Source organism: Ctenocephalides felis, unplaced genomic scaffold, assembly GCF_003426905.1.
Source record: "Ctenocephalides felis isolate EL2017-DRISC unplaced genomic scaffold, ASM342690v1 CF-g0.4_SCAFFOLD_03572, whole genome shotgun sequence".
Taxonomy (NCBI): domain Eukaryota; kingdom Metazoa; phylum Arthropoda; class Insecta; order Siphonaptera; family Pulicidae; genus Ctenocephalides; species Ctenocephalides felis.
Window position 1 is genome coordinate 40,774,650 of NW_020539726.1, and position 18,047 is coordinate 40,792,696.

An 18,047-nucleotide genomic window follows, 5' to 3' on the forward strand; every position below is an offset into this window, starting at 1 on the left:
TAGAATTAGGTTTAGACGGAGAGTCGGTAACAGTTTGAATTCAAATAAGAAAACATAAATAAATACATAATTAATTATGTGTTTTGAAGTAAAACTTCTTTAGGCGCGACTGAGGTGTAAATCCGTACAAATGCAACGGAAATGCGTTACGCCAGAACTATACGTCATTCGCTTTTGATGAAATCATTTCTATACGGGTCAAATTTGATTAGTCGTCGTGTATGTGAATAGAGATCTGTTGTTGTATACGTACCGGCATCACGTTGTATGCGTACCGATATCGACAAGAAATCGGCATAGATAAATAAACATTTTAAAGTTACATCGTAGTACAAATGTTGATTTAATGAAAATTCCTGAATCAGGAGAATATTTTACCTGTCCCTTGAAAATACAAAACAAATTAAACATTATTGCCGTGTACTAAACGTAAGTTTATTGATTAGAAATTATTTCTATATTATGCGTAGTTTCTATAAATCTTTGAAGTTATTAAAATGGAAATATTTTTTGGAAAGACAGATTCTACAGCTGCTCAAAGAATGAGAAATGCTTATTTATCTATGAAGAGACTGTATCGCCAGCAAAATAGTAAAAAAAATACAAGCAGTCAATGAATGTATGTTAATTTTAATTACATGAAGTTCTTCAAACACAATTATACATGATGAGTGAAGTTGCGAAAACAAATTTGTTTAGGCGTTGTTTAACATAATCCACTGTGTGAACGAATATTATAGAATTATTAATCAGCATTTACTTCATCTCATCTAATAAAGGTTCGAGTCCTAAATGCTAATTGCAATGACAAACCGATCATATCGTATTTGAAGTATGACTTTAATTACATATTGTTTTTAAATATTACACATATTTTTAATGGTATTATAAATATATAATTTAAAATTTACCATTATATAAATGTGTATAATGGTCGACACTAATAAATGTGTGCATTACGAAGTGTTACCATATTACTAATACAAATTATTCAAAATTGTTATTTGATGTATTTATTTTCACTTAAATGCCATCTTGTACAGTAGCAAAGAAGTTTAACTTCAATCACGTGTGAACCTTAACGCGCACTCTTTTTAACTTCCCGTAGGGTAAGTTATTGTAATCATCCAAAAATCGAAATTGAAAATTTTGCATTTCTCGACGTTTTGAAGGTTTCTGAACATTTTGGCATACCTCAGAAAATGATGTGCGTGTGTATGTATGTATGTATGGATACAATTTTCCAGTCACGTTTTCGGGCGCACGGATCAACCGATTTGGATGGTTCAAAAAACATTCGATTCCTATTGCTAGAGAGATGTGCTGATTAGTTTTTGGCAAAGGCAGGTCCCGCCGTTACGGAGATAAAGAGCAAAGAGTGCAGAAAATAAAATCGAGTTTTTGAGAGAACGGAGCATCCGATTTGAATGATCTAAAAATTCAATTAGTAATGATTGGGAGAAGTGTTTATTGGTTTTTGGCAAAGGCAGGCCTAGCTATTTCGGAGATACAGAGCTAAATGTGCAAAAAATGGCAGTTTTTGAGAAAACTGAGGCGTCCGATTTAAATGATTCAAAGAACTTTCTGCTTGTTTTAACAAAATAATTGATTTAAGAAAAAAAATTTGTTTCAAAATTTTTTTTTTCAATTTTTTTTTTTTGTATATCGAAAATAATTCAGATTTTATTTTAAATTTTGACTATAATTCTATTATACTTTGAACAAATAATTTTACTTGCAATTCAGTTTTATATATTCTTAAAAATATCAGACAATGTTACATATAATAATAATCTATTTGAAAACATTCAGTATTTCTCTAACATTTCGTTATGGTACGAGAAGTTCCAGCAATTGGCCTTAAGGCACGATGCCACACACCCCACTAGTTTTGTTTGAAATATTATGACTGAGTACAATTTAATACGAAAGATGCATTTTAATAAAATTTGTAACAATATCTATAAATCTTATAATATAAAAACAAATTTATTTATAAATTTATTCATAGTATTAAATATTTGTACAGCAGCAATTAATTTACAATGCAAATAAAATATAAGTAATTCATAGAATTTTCTGCTTTCTGCTTGTTAATATTTCATTGATCTTCACTACGTTTCCATTGTATGAACATCACCTTGTGTATCTTCAAGTTGTTCGAATTAGCAAATTCCTTATTGCATGTATCACATTTGAAAGGGCGTTCTCCTGTATGAATACGCATGTGCCTATTCAAGAAGACACACGATTGTAGGAATGCTTTCCTGCATATTTGACATTGAAAGGGCGTTCTCCTGTATGAATACGCATGTGTGATTTCACACTACCTTTTCGTGAAAATGTCTGATTGCATATTTCACATTTAAAAAGATGCTCTTTGGTATGAGTGACCATGTGTGATTTCATATTACCTTTTTGTATGAATGTCTTATTGCATATTTCACATTTGAAAAGACGCTCTTTGGTATGAATAAGCATGTGTGATTTCATATTAAATTTTTGTGTGAATGTCTTATTGCATATTTCACATTTGAAAAGACGCTCTTTGGTATGAATGATCATGTGTGATTTCATATTATCTTTTCGTGTGAATGTCTTATTGCATATTTTGCATTTGAAAGGGTTTTGTTTTCCTATATGAATAAGCATATGTCTTTTCAAAGTGCTTTTATCTTTCAACTTCTTATGACAGATTTTGCATTCGATAGTGCATTCTGTGGTATGAGTAATCATGTGCTGTTGCAATTTTGATGAATATTTAAATGTCTTATCGCATACATTGCATTTATGGTTGCCATTTTTGCCATTTCTAGGTATGTGGTCAACCATGTGCTCTTTCAAATGATTAGATTCTGAAAATGATTTATTACTAATGTCATATTCACAACCGGGTGTCTCAATTACCTCTTGTTTGATTTCTTCTTCATAGTATTTCAGAATTCATAAATTTTCATACAGAATTCATAAATCTTTCCAGACAAGTTTCATTATCTTCTAAACATGATTCAGACTTAACAATACCTTCAAAATCACATTCATTATCAAGTTTTATGACTTCTATTGAAAGTTCTAGTGGCTCAATTTTAATTTTCTGATCATCATCAACCATGTGCTCTTTTAAATAATTAGATTCTGAAAATGATCCATTACTAATATCATATTCACAACCGGGTGTCTCAATTACCTCCTGTTTGATTTCTTCTTCAATAGTTATTTCAGAATTCATAAATCTTTCCAGGCAAGTTTCATCATCTTCTAAACATGATTCAGACTTAACAATACCTTCAAGATTTCCATCACATTCATTTTCAAGTTTTATGACTTCTATTGAAAGTTCTAGTGGCTCAATTTTAATTTTCGGATCATTCCTAATTGTTTCTTCAGACATTTTCACTGTGTATAGTATCTTTTTCAAATATCTCAAATATTATATTCAATCTAAATATACTTGCATTTGTTGTATATAATCTTCCGGCTGCTTAAAATGATATTAACACTTTACACGCTTTTTTATCTATAACACGGTTATGGTCGTTCCGAAATCCGAATTCAAGTTGACATTTCGAGCATAGAGTATCTTTTGATAAAGACGCGTTCAGAAGAATTAGTTAGGGGACATATTGTAGTCGCAAATTTGGCGCTAGTGAGCCGATGAAAAACTATTGTCAAATGTTTTATGTTGGTCTTTACGTTTCAAGGGTTTTTAAACATTTTGAAAAAGCAATTATTTTGTTGAAACAAGCAGAATGTTCTTTGAATCATTTAAATCGGACGCTTAGTTCTCTCAAAAACTGCCATTTTTACACATTTAGCTCTGTATCTTCGAAATGGCTGGTCCCGCCTTTGCCAAAAACTAATCACCTCTTCTCCCAATCATTACAAATTGAATGTTTTTTAGGTCATTCAAATCCGATACTTCGTTCTCTCAAAAACTCTATTTGTATTTTCTGCACTCTTTGCTCCACATCTGCATAACTGTTGGACCTGCCTTTACCAAAAACTAATCAGCACATCACCCTATCAATAGGAATCGAATGTTTTTTAAACCATTCAAATCGGTTGATCTGTGCGCCCGAAAACGTGGACGAAAAAATGCGGACAAACAAAACACACACACACATCCATTTAGTTTCTGAAGTATGCCAGTAAAATGTTCAGAAACTTCAGAACGTCGAGAAATGCAAAAAAATTTCATTTTCGATTTTTGGACGATTATATTAACTTACCGTACGGGAAGTTAATAAAATTTTTTTTCCAAAAGCAAAAAGTTCTTTGAATAATTCAAATCGGATGCTTAGTTCACTCAAAAACTGCAATTTTTTGCACATTTAGCTCCATATTTCCAAAACGGCTGGTCCTGCCTTTGCTAAAAACTAATCACCACTTCTCTCCATCATTACAAGCATAAGTTTTTTGAATCATTCAAATTGGATGCTCAGTTTCCTCAAAACCCGATTTCTATTTTCTGCACTTTTTGCTCTATATTTCCAAAACGGCTGCACCTGCCTCTGTTAAAAACTAGTCAGCAAATCTTCCTATCAATAGGAATCGAATGGTTTTTGAATCATTCAAATCAGTTGATCCGTACGCCCGAAATCGTCGACGAAAAATTGTATCCAAACATACACAAACACATCAATTTTTTTAAGGTATGCCAAAATGTTCAGAAACCTTTAAAACGTAAAGATATGCAAAATAAATATTTTCGATTTTTGGACATTACTATAACTTACCCTACGGAAAGTTAATAAATATCACATTTTTTCACAGTTCTTAATATATTGTATATTAATTTGTTTTAATATACTTATTTCTTGAACTAAATCGATAAAATGTCAATATTTATAAAAATAACATTATCATAGAATGTTTCTTTGAATCATTCAAATCGGTTGAAAACGTCGACCAAAAATTGTATACACACACAAATACATACATCTGTATTTTTCTAGGTTTGCCAAAATGCTCAGAAACCTTTGGAACGTAAAGAGATATTCAAAAATGTTCAATTTCGAAGATAATAAATATCACATTTCTTCGCAGTCCTTAATATATTGTATATTATTTTGTTTTAATATACTTTTTATACTGAATCAAAGAAATGTTAATATTTATTTAAGTAAATTTATGTTCGTTTGTAACCTTTTGACAAAACCGCAAAAAAATTTACACACCTATTTAATTGTGCATAATTTTTCAAACTAATATATAGCAAATTCATAGCAAAATATACAGAAAATATTAAAATATTTAATTATACCATAATTACATAATTACCAACACATATGACAGATTACCCAAAACACTCACCATAAGCAATAAAACATTACACTGAAAACAAGATCCTTCACACAACACTAATCTCAATATCAAATAACTTTGAAAAAATTACTTGTGAACACAATATAAAACATTATAAAGCCTGGTCAATATAAAAACACCACAACATCATTGCACAATAAATTTAATAATTATAAACATAGATGCCTTTTGTGAGCCGTACATTACGCTCTTTTTTGAGTAAGTGGCCAGGACGACGTAAATTTGGATTCTATAGTTTTTTTACCAATATTCTTTGTATTGGGTGCTGCGCTAGAATTCTCTATGATAAAGTGGCAAGTCGGGGAAACGAACTTCTGTACGTAGTAATAGACACATGAAAACTAACCTATAAAAACTGCAGAATTTCATTACAGGTAAATCTTTCTATTTACCCGAGTCTTTCCTCTTCAGATAAAGTTTACAAGCGTCGCCAAGCCAAACCATAGTTGAAGGAAAAACTTGCCCTCGACAATTCAAATATAAAATTATAATTATTACAATGCCTGCCGGAGTATCCTGGGGTCAATACCTCAAATTCATGAGTGCAGCTTTACTGACAATGTTTGCCGGTTCACAACTCGTACACATGTACTACAGACCCTTAGACGATTTAGACAAATACATAGAGGAGGAATTTCAGAGACAAAAACAAATGAGGAGTAAAGATACATCATCTTGATTTAATCGTTATTATGTAGTGTGTAATTAAAATTTAAATATAAATACAAAATAGTCGGTTTTTATTATTATTATTATTATTATTATTATGTAGGTACGTCTAATTGGTTTAAAATATCACGAGCTTTTGTTTTTAGAGCGTTTTGACCGCTTGTTTGGAGCACCGTTTGCAGTTGTATCATGTACTCGTCAATGTTTTGTAAAGTAGCACCATCGAAACCTGCACAAAATAATAAATAGTCACACAATCACACTTTATTAGAAGGGACCGATTCTGATAATAGACAAATGTTATGGCAAGGCCATGTTATGAAGGACTTTCCTTACTAAATATTAGGTTGTCAAATATTACCCTTCCGCTTTTTTGCTCTTGGTTTATAATACAAAAAGGCGGAAGGGAGATATTTGACAACCTTATATTAACAAAAGCCATGCGGTTGCTCTGCAGTCAGGCATATTTCTCTGGTTGTCAGATAGGAAACATAACCTAGAAATTGCACATTATCTTAGATATAACAGGGTCTTTCTGTCTCAACTTCATAACATACGAGTAACTTGGGAATGCAATACCGATGGAAAATTTCATTACCGGTATTTCGGTAATTTTTCATTTTAAAACCGGAAAACCGGTAAATTACCGGTATTTTTATTATCTTAAACAAACGTAAACAAAATTGAAAGTTACTAGGGCAAATATAAAAAAAATGTATATACAACTAAAACTATATTTAAATAAACAATCAAATAAAACAATAAGTTTATTTTTTTGAATAAAAATTTAACAAAATTATATCAAATTTAATTAATTCATTAGCACTATCGTGTATATTGAGTACTTTTCACCAAAAACAAACTTATGAGTAAGAAAGACCAAAAACTCAAAAAGATCATATTACATTATTATAATAAACTGTATTGTCTGTATCCGATGTGTTAAATTAGCATAATTTCCAATATTTTAAAAAAATAATTTTCCTGCACTAATTTAAGATCGAATACTTTGTCGAAATAAATAATAAGTTACTATAATTGTTGAGTATTGTTATTTAAAACAATGTGATGCTTCTATAGTATTTTCAAACTTCGAAACGTTTTCGAAAAATAAAATTTCATAATTGTAATAAGAAGCAAAAATATTTAGTAATTATCATAATTATTATGTATAAAGTTGAAAATAAATAAAGATTACGCAGGGGTAATTTGTATGATATAAAATATTTTGGCGCAAATATCACTTAAAAAATCGTTACATTTTTACATAAGATGAAACAAACATCATTATCTATCAGTCCAATTCTATTTATTGTAACACGATATGAAGCCCTTTGGAAAGCAATAAATATTCAGTTTAATGGCGAGCTGAGATAATATTCGAAATTTGTTTATCCTATAGAATCACTTGAAGATATAGCTGTTTATGCGATTATCGAATTTAAAGATAAATTTGTTCTGAGAAATTTAAACTTCAGTGTATTATGTATCAAATAGCGCTTATGTGAAAATACCGAAAATACCGGTATTTTTGGGGTAAATACCGGTAAAAATACCGCCAAAAAATCGGGCGGTTTACCGGTAATTCGGTATACCGGTAAACCAATATTGCATTCCCTACGAGTAACGTTGCAGTTTATGTGTAAAACGACGGTAATGATTCATTACCATAATGTATGTAATTTGAAGCATAACGTAGCCTTGCCATAACATTGGTCTGTTATGCGCCAGAATCAGTCCCTAAATATCTTTTTTATTATTATTATTACCTGTTATCGCAAAGTCTTTAAATCCATCAACCAACCCCGTCCGCAATTTCTCCAAATGATTCCCAAGAATTACGTTACTAGATTTGTGACCTTCCGTTTCAGCCTCCAATTTATCAATGGCCATTCTCATATTTTCGATATGCTTTTGCAAAATTGCATTTTGCTGTTCGTAGTCTGTGTTGGACTTTCGTAATTGACGTAGTTCTGTTTCTCTGATCTAATAATAAACTAGCTGTAAGTGGAATTCTGTCTTAAGGCAATTAGGGCATCGTGCCTTAAGGCAAATTGCTGGAACTTCCCGTACCAAAAATTATTATTTTTTTAAAAACGATTAACATTTTTGAAAAAAATTTACTTTGAAAAAATAAGATTTTTAAGAAACTATAAATTGGACTAAAAAAAAATTATTTATTGAAAAAAAAAATTTTTTTACCTCATTTTGACATATTTTGGAAATTCTGAACTTTTTTTCAAAGCAATCGTACTGCTTTAACTGCATAGAGACGATATGTCAAAGCGCACAAGTGCCGCGCCGCCGTCTAACGCATAAGTATTGGTACGGAACCCATAGGAATGTTAACAAAATTTATACTTATTGTTAAAATCTCTATAAAATATCTGATAATTTGATGTGCATATGTCTAATGATCATTTTTGACCGCCAAATGGCTCATTTTTTTACTTTTTCCTCTATATCTCCGAAACCGCTGGACTTACCTTCATGAAAATTGTATCGATTCTTCATCTTGTCAATACAAATAAAATGTTTTTTGAATTATTCAAATCAGACGCTCCGTTCTCTTAGAAACGGAGGTACCGTTTTTGGCACTTTTTGCCCCGTATCTTCGGAACGGCTAGACCTGCCTTCGCCAAAAACTAATCAGCACGTCTCCTTATCAATACAAATCGATTTTTTTTTGAATTATTAAAATCGGTTAATCCGTGTTCCCGAAATCGTCGACGAAAATTTGTATCCGCACATACATACACACACACACACACACACACACACACACACACATACATCCATTTTTTCTAAGGTATGCCAAAATGTTCAGAAACCTTTGAAACGTAAAGATATATAAAAATTTTCATTTTCGATTTTTTTGCGATTACTATATAACTTGCCCTACGGGAAGTTAATAATAATAGAAGACATATTTTTATATTACCGCGGGGTAAGTTATAGTAATCGCAAAAAATCGAAAATGACAATTTTTGTACGTCTTTGTACGTTTCAAAGGTTTCTGAACATTTTGACGTACCTTAGGAAAAATTGATGTATGTGTGTGTGTGTGTGTGTGTGTATGTTTATGATTTTATTTTCATGTAGTGTGTTTTTTTTTCATTTTTTTGTGTATAGCAAAGGAAATTCCTTTATGCATCCCAGACTAGTTCTTTTGTCTGAGTATGCAAGACTCAATACCGCCTGGGCATAATACTTACTAAAGCCTCGTGGGGGGAAGATCTAGAATGTTAACATTCTTGCACTGTTGATGATTTGTGTGTTTATGTGTGTGCGTGTGTGTGTGTGTGTGTATATGTGCGGATACAAATTTTCGTCGACGATTTCGGGAACACCGATCAACCGATTTGTATAATTCAAAAAACGTTCGATTCGTATTGATGAGGAGATGTGCTGATTAGTTTTTAGCAAAGGCAGGTCTAGCCGTTTCGAAGATACGGGTCAAAAAGTGCCAAAAATTATAATTGATTTTTTGAGAGAACGGAGCGTCCGATTTTAATAATTCAAAAAAACATTTTACTTGTATTAACAAGATGAAGAACTAATTGAATTTTTGGGAAGGCAGGTCTAGCGGTTTCGGAAATCTAGTAAAAAAAAGTGAGAAAAAAATGCCATTTGGCGGTCAAAAATGATCATTAGACATATGCACATCAAATAATCAAAATTTTTTGGAGATTTTAACAATAAGTTAAATTTTGTTTACATTCCTATGAGTTCCGTATCAATGTTTGCCCATTAGACGGTGACGTGGCGCTTACGCGCTTCGATATTTCGTCTCTATGCAGCTAAAGCAGCGCAATTGCTTTGAAAAAAAGTTCAAAATTTTCGAAATATTGCAAAATAAAAATACTTCTTTCCTAGTTTTTTTCCAATTCAGTCAATTTTTTTCAAAAATTTCTCAAAAATCAAATTTTCTCAAAGTTTAAAAAAAAATTTAATCTTTTTTAAAAAATTTAATTTTTGGTATGGCAAGTTCTAGCAATTTGCCTAAAGGCACGACGCCATACACCACTAGTCATATATATTTTTAAGTGAAAACGGGCATCGCTACTGCATGATATCAAGTTGCCTAAAGCAGGGCTTCGCTGTCCACACAAGACAGTGCGCTTAACCGTTACGCCATGGAACACCTCAGTTAATAAAAATGAAAAAAAATAAGAATTATTAATGATACGTACTTTGTTATGTTCTAAAAATTCTTCGGTGAATATGGGTATGTCTAGTTCTGTCGGCACATCTTCTTGTTTGAGAGACTTCTGAGCTGGGGGATTGTTCTGAAAAGATAATCAACTTGATAATAAATATATATACACCTAAGTCTGTTTTTACACGGAGATTGGTTCCAGAAAAAGCCGTGTAAAAAAAAAACGTTTAAAAAAAGACATTGATCTTATACAAAAATGGGTGATTTGTTCCTAATCTCTAAACCTATTAAAATTAGTGAAAAACAAGAATTTTTAGAGTATTCCCCAAAATTAGTGCTATTCACATTTGCTTTGACCAGTAAAAATTGTTTGTACGCGCTAAAGGGAAATTCACTTAAATCTTTAAGCTAGTGTTCGCAAACTATCGATACTATCGATGGTTTCAGACTTTTTTCTTTCATAAATACTTTTTTGTGATATGAACATACTTCGCAAAAATTAAATTTGACAAAGAAAATTTAAGTACATAAAATTTCAAATCGTGCTAAATGGAATAAAATCGTGTAAAAAAATTAAAAATATTCAATTTTCAAACCGTGTTATATCAAAACCGTGTACAAAAAGACCGTGTAAAAACAGACTTAGGTGTATATATATATATATATATATATATATATTTATTTATTTATTTTTATTACATTTGCCTGTTTAGAATTCTGTTGAGGTGTCTCAGCAGGTACGGTTTTAGCAGCATTTTGTTTATATTCATCAACTTCTCGCAAATACCTACAAATAAAATTAATTATAAGCACCAAATTTAAATTCATTATACAATAATTATATTATAACAAACCTTTCCCGATCTTGTTCAGCTGCGTCTAAGTACTGCTTCTTCTTGGCAGCTTCCAAAGAGCCCCATTCTTCGGCTAATAATCTAGTTAGTTCAACAAATCCTAGAGTCGGTTTTTCTGCTTTTAGTGATTCTCTTCGTTCGTTCATGAAACGGATATAACCTAGATAAAGGAAACAAAAACAAAAAAATAGATAAAGGATTTTTTTTTTATATTATGAAATATTATTTTATTTCTAATATAAAATATTATTAACTTCCCGTAGGGTAAGTTATTGTAATGGGCCGAAAATCGGAATTGAAAATTTTTACATTTCTCGACGTTTTGAAGGTTTCTGAACGTTTTACTGGCATACCTCAGAAACAATGGATGTGTGTGTGTGTGTGTGTGTGTGTGTATGTATGTATGGATACAAATTTCCAGTCACGTTTTTGGGCGCACGGATCAACCGATTTGAATGGTTCAAAAAACATTCGATTCCTATCGATAGGGAAAAGAGCTGATTAGTTTTTGGCAAAGGCAGGTCCAGCCGTTTCGGAGATACGGAGCAAAGAGTGCAGAAAATAGAAATCGAATTTTTGAGAGAACGGAGAGCCCGATTTGAATGATCTAAAAAACATTCAATTAGTAATGATTGGGAGAAGTGTTTATTAGTTTTTGGCAAAGGCAGGCCTAGCAATTTCGAAGATACGGAGCTAAATATGTAAAAAATGGCAGTTTTTGAGAGAACTAAGCGTCCGATTTAAATGATTCAAAGAACTTTCTGCTTGTCTTAACAAAATAATTGATTTTGGAAAAAAAATTTTGTTCCAACTTTTTTTTTTTTTTAGTTTTTTGTATATCGAAAATATTTCAGATTTTATTTATATACTTTACAAATAATTTCAACTCTGCAATTCAGTTTATATAATTCTTATAAATATTAGACAATGTTACAATATTTATAATAATCTATTTGAAAACATTCAGTATTCCTCGAACATTTCGTTACGGTACGGGAAGTTCCAGCAATTTGCCTTAAGGCACGATGCCATAATTGCCTCAAGACAGAACTCCACTTACAGCTAGTTTTATATTAGAAATAGTCATTGAATATTGCAGTTTGTGTCATTAAATAAATAATTTGGGTATAATGTTTGTTTGTTTTGTATTTTAATATAATTGTATTCATTTTTCATACAAGATAAAAATAAGTATCGAAGTTTAAAGGCAGCCTTAAGGCAAATTGCTGGAACTTCCCGTACCGTAACGAAATGTTCGACGAATACTGAATCTTTTCAAATAGATTATTATAAATATTGTAACATTGTCTAATATTCATAAGAATTATATAAACTGAATTGCAAAGTTGAAATTATTTGTTCAAAGTATATTAGAACTATAGTCAGAATTAAAAATAAAATCTGAATTATTATCGATATACAAAAAAAAACTAAAAAAAGAAAACTAAAAAAAAAAATGATACAAAAATATTTTTTTCCAAAATCAATTATTTTGTTAAAACAAGCAGAAAGTTTTTTGAATCATTTAAATCGGACACTTAATTCTCTTAAAAACTGCCTATTTTTGCACATTTAGCTCCGTACCTCCGAAATAGCTAGGCCTGCCTTTCTCAAAAACTAATAACCACTTCTCCCAATCATTACTAATTAAATGTTTTTTAGATCATTCAAATCGGATGCGCCGTTCTCTCAAAAAGTCGATTTTTATTTTCTGCACTCTTTGCTTCGTATCTCCGAAACGGCTGGACCTGCATTTGCCAAAAACTAATCAGCTCTTTTCCCTATTAATAAGAATCGAATGATTTTTGAACCATTCAAATCGGTTGATCCATGCGCCCTAAAACGTGACTGGAAATTTGTATCCATACATACATACACACACACACACTAACACAGCCATTTTTTCTGAGGTATGCCAAAATGTTCAGAAACCTTGAAAACGTCGAAAAATGTAAAAATTTTCAATTTCGATTTTCGGCCCATTACAATAACTTACCCTACGGGAAGTTAATTAAGCTTTCTTTTTTGATGAACTACAAGTTTAAAATCTGACAACATTTCATAATTACATATAGTCTATAGAATCCCTTGCACAATATGTTTTACTGCTTAGGATTGCTTCGGAGCACCCGCACTAACCTGTATTTACAACAATAACTATTTATATACCAATAACTATATAACCTTTAATTTCTACTAATCAACATGGATTCATGCCTGCCCATTCTACGATAACAAATTTAATCTGTATTAAAGAATATATATAGCTGAGAATCTTGACACAAATGGACAAGTTGTTAGATGTTATTTACATTGACTTCAGTAAAGCTTTTGACAAAATTGATCATAACATTCTTCTTACTAAATTATCTACAATTGGTCTTAATTCTTCACTTATTTATTTTTTTAAGAGTTATCTTCATAATCGTAAAGAGTTTGTCTATCTTAATGGATCCTTGAGTAACATTGAAAATATCAGTTCTGATGTTCCTCAGGGATCCATTCTTGGTCCACTACTACTTTTTATTTTTATTAATGACATATCTGATATTATTAGCTGTCCACATTTATTATTTGCAGATGATCTCAAACTAAATCTCAAAATAAATTCTATTGATGACTGCTTATTATTACAGTCTCAACTTGACTCTTTCCACTCTTGGTGTATCTATAACAAATTACATTTAAATATATCAAAGTGCAAGATTCTTAGTTTTTCACATAAGCGCGTTCCAATACATTTCGATTATAAAATTTCAAACACCAGCATTGATAGATGTAATAAAATTTCAGATTTAAGAGTTCTTTTTGATTCTGGTATGTTTTTCGCGGATAATATAACTGATATTTGTAATAGAGCACATAAATCTTTAGGTTTGATACTGAGAAATTGTACATAATTCAATTCTAACAATGCACTTCTTTGCATGTACTATTCTATTGTACGTTCAAAATTAGAATATGGTTCGATTATTTGGTATCCTCATCAAATTAACAACTCTGATGCGATAGAGAAGGTTCAGCGAAAAATTCTGAAATACCTTTATTATAAAACATATAAAATTTACCCTGAACGTGGCTTTGACCACAACACTTTATTAAAAGAATTTGGTATTCCTTCTCTTGCCTCACGTCGATTTATCTGTACAATTATGTATGTTCTTATTTAAACTTTGCTATAATTCTATAGACTGTCCTCTTATTCTTAACTAACTATCTTTTAATGTTCCAAGGCTATCTACGCGTTCACAATTATTTTTCAATTATTCTACTCCTAAATCTAATTCTCTCTTAAATTCGCCTATTCTACTTATGTCCTCTAACTTTAACTTAATTAATAATGAAATAGATATTCACAACATTTCACCTAATCAAACAATCTCCATCTGCACGAGTTAACCTTTTTATTTCCTTTTCAAATATCTCATTATCTTATCTTATTCTGTTTATAAATAATATTGTTACATTCTGCATTATAAGTAATTTTATGTTAGGCATTTTATGTTAATATCTATATATGTAATTTTGTATATATTTGAATTGTTTGTTATTCATTATGTAAAATAATTGTATTTTTGAGTCCTCTTGGAAGAAATCTGTGGGCTATATATTTAAAATAAATAAATAAGTAAAATAAACTTATCTTCTAACCTATGAAAGATTCCCCAAGAGCCCCCTCATTATCATTTACCAACAAAAACAAACATTTATCTCAATATATCAATTATTATTATCCTCTGACCTGTCAAAGGTTGCTTCGGAGCGCCCGCATCTTTGGCACTTTTCAATTTCCTTTTCTTTCCTTTGACAACTTTTGGTTTTCTAATTCCATTTTCCGAACTGTCGGGTGCTTTGTCATCGGAGCTCCCGGCCAACAAACCGTCAGTCTTCATTTTTTGAAAAAAATGTCAAATATGTCAAATATAAACAAAAATATTCAATATGTGCACTGTGTTGCCAGATGAGGCTAAAGGGTAAAGGATTGTGACTGGTCTGTTCCATCGCATCGGTGGAAATATATATTTATGAACAAAAGAAAAAAATATTATTATTAATTTAAATAATGTTGTGGTAGATAGTTAAAGTAATTAGTTAAAATAATTAATTATTAGTATTAGTTAAAACAATGTTGAATTTAATTGACATTTAGAAATGCAAATCATATTTTTGACATCTAAAATAATTTTCTATATTAATACTAGAATTCTAATTTATTCTGAATTTATTATTTAAATTCCTGTTGGATAAGTTATTGTAATCGTCCAAAAATCGAAATTGAAAGTTTTATATATAATTAATAATTATATATATTTAATATATTTTTAAATTTTAAAGGTTTCTGAGCATTTTGACATACCTTAGAAAAAATTAATGTGTGTGTATGTGTGGATACAATTTTTCGTCCACGTTTTCGGGTGCACGGATAAACCGAGTTGAATGATTCAAAAAAACATTCGATTCCTATTGATAGGGAGACGTGCTGATTAGTTTTTGCCAAAGGCAGGTCCAGCCCTTTCGGAGATACGGAGCAGAGAGTGCAGAAAATAGAAATCGAGTTTTTGAGAGAATGGAGCATCTGATTTGAATTATTCAAAAAAATATTTTATATATGTATTAACGTAATGAAAAATTCATTAAGTTTTTTCAAAGGCAGGTCCAGCGGTTTCGGAGGTCAAGAAAAAATTTAAAAAAAAAATGCCATTTGGTAGTCGAAAATCAATTATTTTGTAATTTGAATCAACCGATATGATTGGGATCAAGGATTTTCAAGAAATTTCAACATTTTCAAAAAAATTCATTCAAAGTTTTCAAAAAGTTTCTAAATTTTAAAAATATCATTATTTTCAAAAAAAACAATTTTAATCAAAATTCAATATTTTTAAATGTTTTAAAAATTCTAAATTTTACAAAAAGTTTCTAAGTTTTCAAAAAATATCTGCAGTTTCGAAAAAGACAATTTTTCTCAAAATTCAAATTTTTTGAATATTTTCAAAATTCTAAATTTTGCAAAAAGTTTCTAAGTTTTCAAATAATATCAGTATTTTCAAAGAAGGCAATCTTTCTTAAAATTCAAATTTTTTAAATGTTTTTAAAAAAAATCCAAGTTTTGAAAAAATATCTGTATTTTCAAAGAAAACAATTTTTCTCAATCCCGATTCCCAAATGTTTTCAAGAAATTCCAAGTTTTCAAAAAGTTTCTAAGTTTTTTAAAAAATATCAGTATTTTTAAAAAAGGCAATTTTTCTCAATATTCAAATTTTTTAAATGTTTTCAAAAAAAAATCCATGTTTTCAAAAAATTTCTAAGTTTTTAAAAAATATCAATATTTTCAAAAAAGACAATATTTCTCAATATTCAATTTTTTTTCATGTTTTAAAAAAAAATCAAGTTTTTAAAAAGTTTCTAAGTTTTCAAAAAATATCAGTATTTTTAAAAAAGGCAATTTTTCTCAAAATTCAAATTTTTTACATGTTTTCAAAAAGTTTCCAAGTATTCAAGAAACATCAGTATTTTTAAAAAACGCAATTTTTCTCAAAATTTATATTTTTTAAATGTTTTCGAAAGAAATCCAAGTTTTCGAAAAGTTTCTGAAGAAGGCAATTTTCTCAAAATTCAATTTTTTTAAATGTTTTCAAAATTTTGGAAAATGTACAAAATTGCCTTGAGGCATTATGCCATGCACCACTAGTTTTAAATATATCTATAGATTTGGCTCAAGGCAAATTTGAAGATTTTTGAAAATTTTGAAAACATTTAAAAAATTGAATTAAACATAATGTTTATATGACTATTATTATTATATTAAATTTGGTCTTGGTACTAAAACATATCACTTGCACATAAAAAAAAGATAATTGGCGTATTTAATAATGAATTATTTCATATTTATCAAAACAATTAACTTTATCTACAAAAATTTGAAAAAATACTTGTTAACTATTTGCAGCTAATTTTAAAACGAACAATGTACCCACAGAAATTTCTGTCGCATCTGGCAACACATAGAATTTTCGCGAAGCAGAACAATCGACAACGAACGCGTGTGTTCACACTCATACAACCCGCAAATTTATTGGAATTTAAAGTGTGTAAACGCAAATATATAGTGTTTAAATTGTGCAACATAGTTTAAGAATATAATATTGTAAAAATAACGACAATGGCCGAGGCAAAGATCGCTGAGGTAAAAAATATACAACTCTAATGCTATTGTCAAATTTGTTAGATTTAAATAATATGTCAATTACCAAGTATATTTCTTACAGCTCAATAAAGACGTCCAAGAATTAAAACAGCACTTAAGTACCTCCACCAGACAAAAAGTTAAAGACTTTTTAAGTATTGAAATTCGCAAAATAGAAACCGAAATAACCAAACTAAATGAAACACTAGTCAAAGAACGCTTAGAACCCAAACAATCAGCATCATCCGACACCAACAAGTGCTACCAAGTCAAATTAAACAACTACTCATGGGATCAGTCCGACAAATTCGTTAAAATCTATGTAACCTTACAAAAAGCACACACAGTCCCTGCTGAAAATGTCACTTGCGAATTCACAGACCGCTCCATGACCCTAAGTGTAAAAAGCTTAGAAAACCGAGATTATACTTTAGTTATCAAAAACTTACTAGAGCCTATCGATGCATCCAAAAGCACCTGGAAAGTCAAGACCGACATGGTGATTGTAAGTTTATCCAAAACAAGTACTAATAAATGGTCCCACATGACTGAGCTTGAAAAACGTGCTAGCGAGAGCAAGAAATTAGACACAGGTGCTGATGATTTATCCAAAGACTCCGATCCTTCTGCTGGTTTGATGAATATTATGAAGAAAATGTATGAGTCTGGTGATGATGATATGAAACGGATGATTGCAAAGGCTTGGACTGAAGGACAAGAGAAAAAGGCTCAGGAGGGATTCAACTAAGATTATAATAAACTCTTAACTATTATAATTGTATTAAGTATAAATTTGATTACATTGTAGTCTGTTACCCTTGTATTTTTGTTATCCATTCCGTTGAAATAAATATTT

The 18,047-nt window shown here is 30.2% G+C and overlaps 3 protein-coding genes across 5 annotated transcripts in view; 2 read left to right on the forward strand and 1 right to left on the reverse strand.

Moving 5' to 3' along the window:
* Window positions 1-18,045, reverse strand: part of LOC113388017 (high mobility group protein 20A) — a 23,956-nt gene extending 5,911 nt beyond the window's left edge. The window contains exons 1-7 of one of the 3 annotated variants that reach the window (XM_026625425.1): window positions 17,993-18,045; window positions 14,750-14,894; window positions 11,008-11,167; window positions 10,859-10,940; window positions 10,188-10,283; window positions 7,764-7,980; window positions 6,042-6,223 (exon numbers count right to left, since the gene is read on the reverse strand). In XM_026625425.1, coding sequence (XP_026481210.1) covers window positions 6,090-6,223; window positions 7,764-7,980; window positions 10,188-10,283; window positions 10,859-10,940; window positions 11,008-11,167; window positions 14,750-14,894; window positions 17,993-18,028 — 870 coding nt within the window. In that variant the 5' untranslated portion in view covers window positions 18,029-18,045 and the 3' untranslated portion in view covers window positions 6,042-6,089. Of the gene's footprint in view, window positions 1-6,041; window positions 6,224-7,763; window positions 7,981-10,187; window positions 10,284-10,852; window positions 10,941-11,007; window positions 11,168-14,749; window positions 14,895-17,992 lie in introns of those variants that run through there. The other 2 variants (XM_026625424.1, XM_026625423.1) reach the window with 2 other exon arrangements.
* Window positions 5,824-6,021, forward strand: LOC113388021 (uncharacterized protein C12orf73 homolog). The gene has a single exon (XM_026625432.1). The coding sequence runs from the start codon at window positions 5,825-5,827 to the stop codon at window positions 6,002-6,004; it is 180 nt and encodes a 59-aa protein (XP_026481217.1). The 5' UTR covers window position 5,824; the 3' UTR covers window positions 6,005-6,021.
* On the forward strand, window positions 17,036-17,962 carry LOC113388018 (calcyclin-binding protein). The gene is made up of 2 exons (XM_026625427.1): window positions 17,036-17,191; window positions 17,274-17,962. Exons 1-2 carry the CDS (start codon window positions 17,168-17,170, stop codon window positions 17,937-17,939), a joined length of 690 nt encoding a protein of 229 aa, XP_026481212.1. The 5' UTR covers window positions 17,036-17,167; the 3' UTR covers window positions 17,940-17,962.
* Window positions 18,046-18,047: the final 2 nt, after the last annotated feature.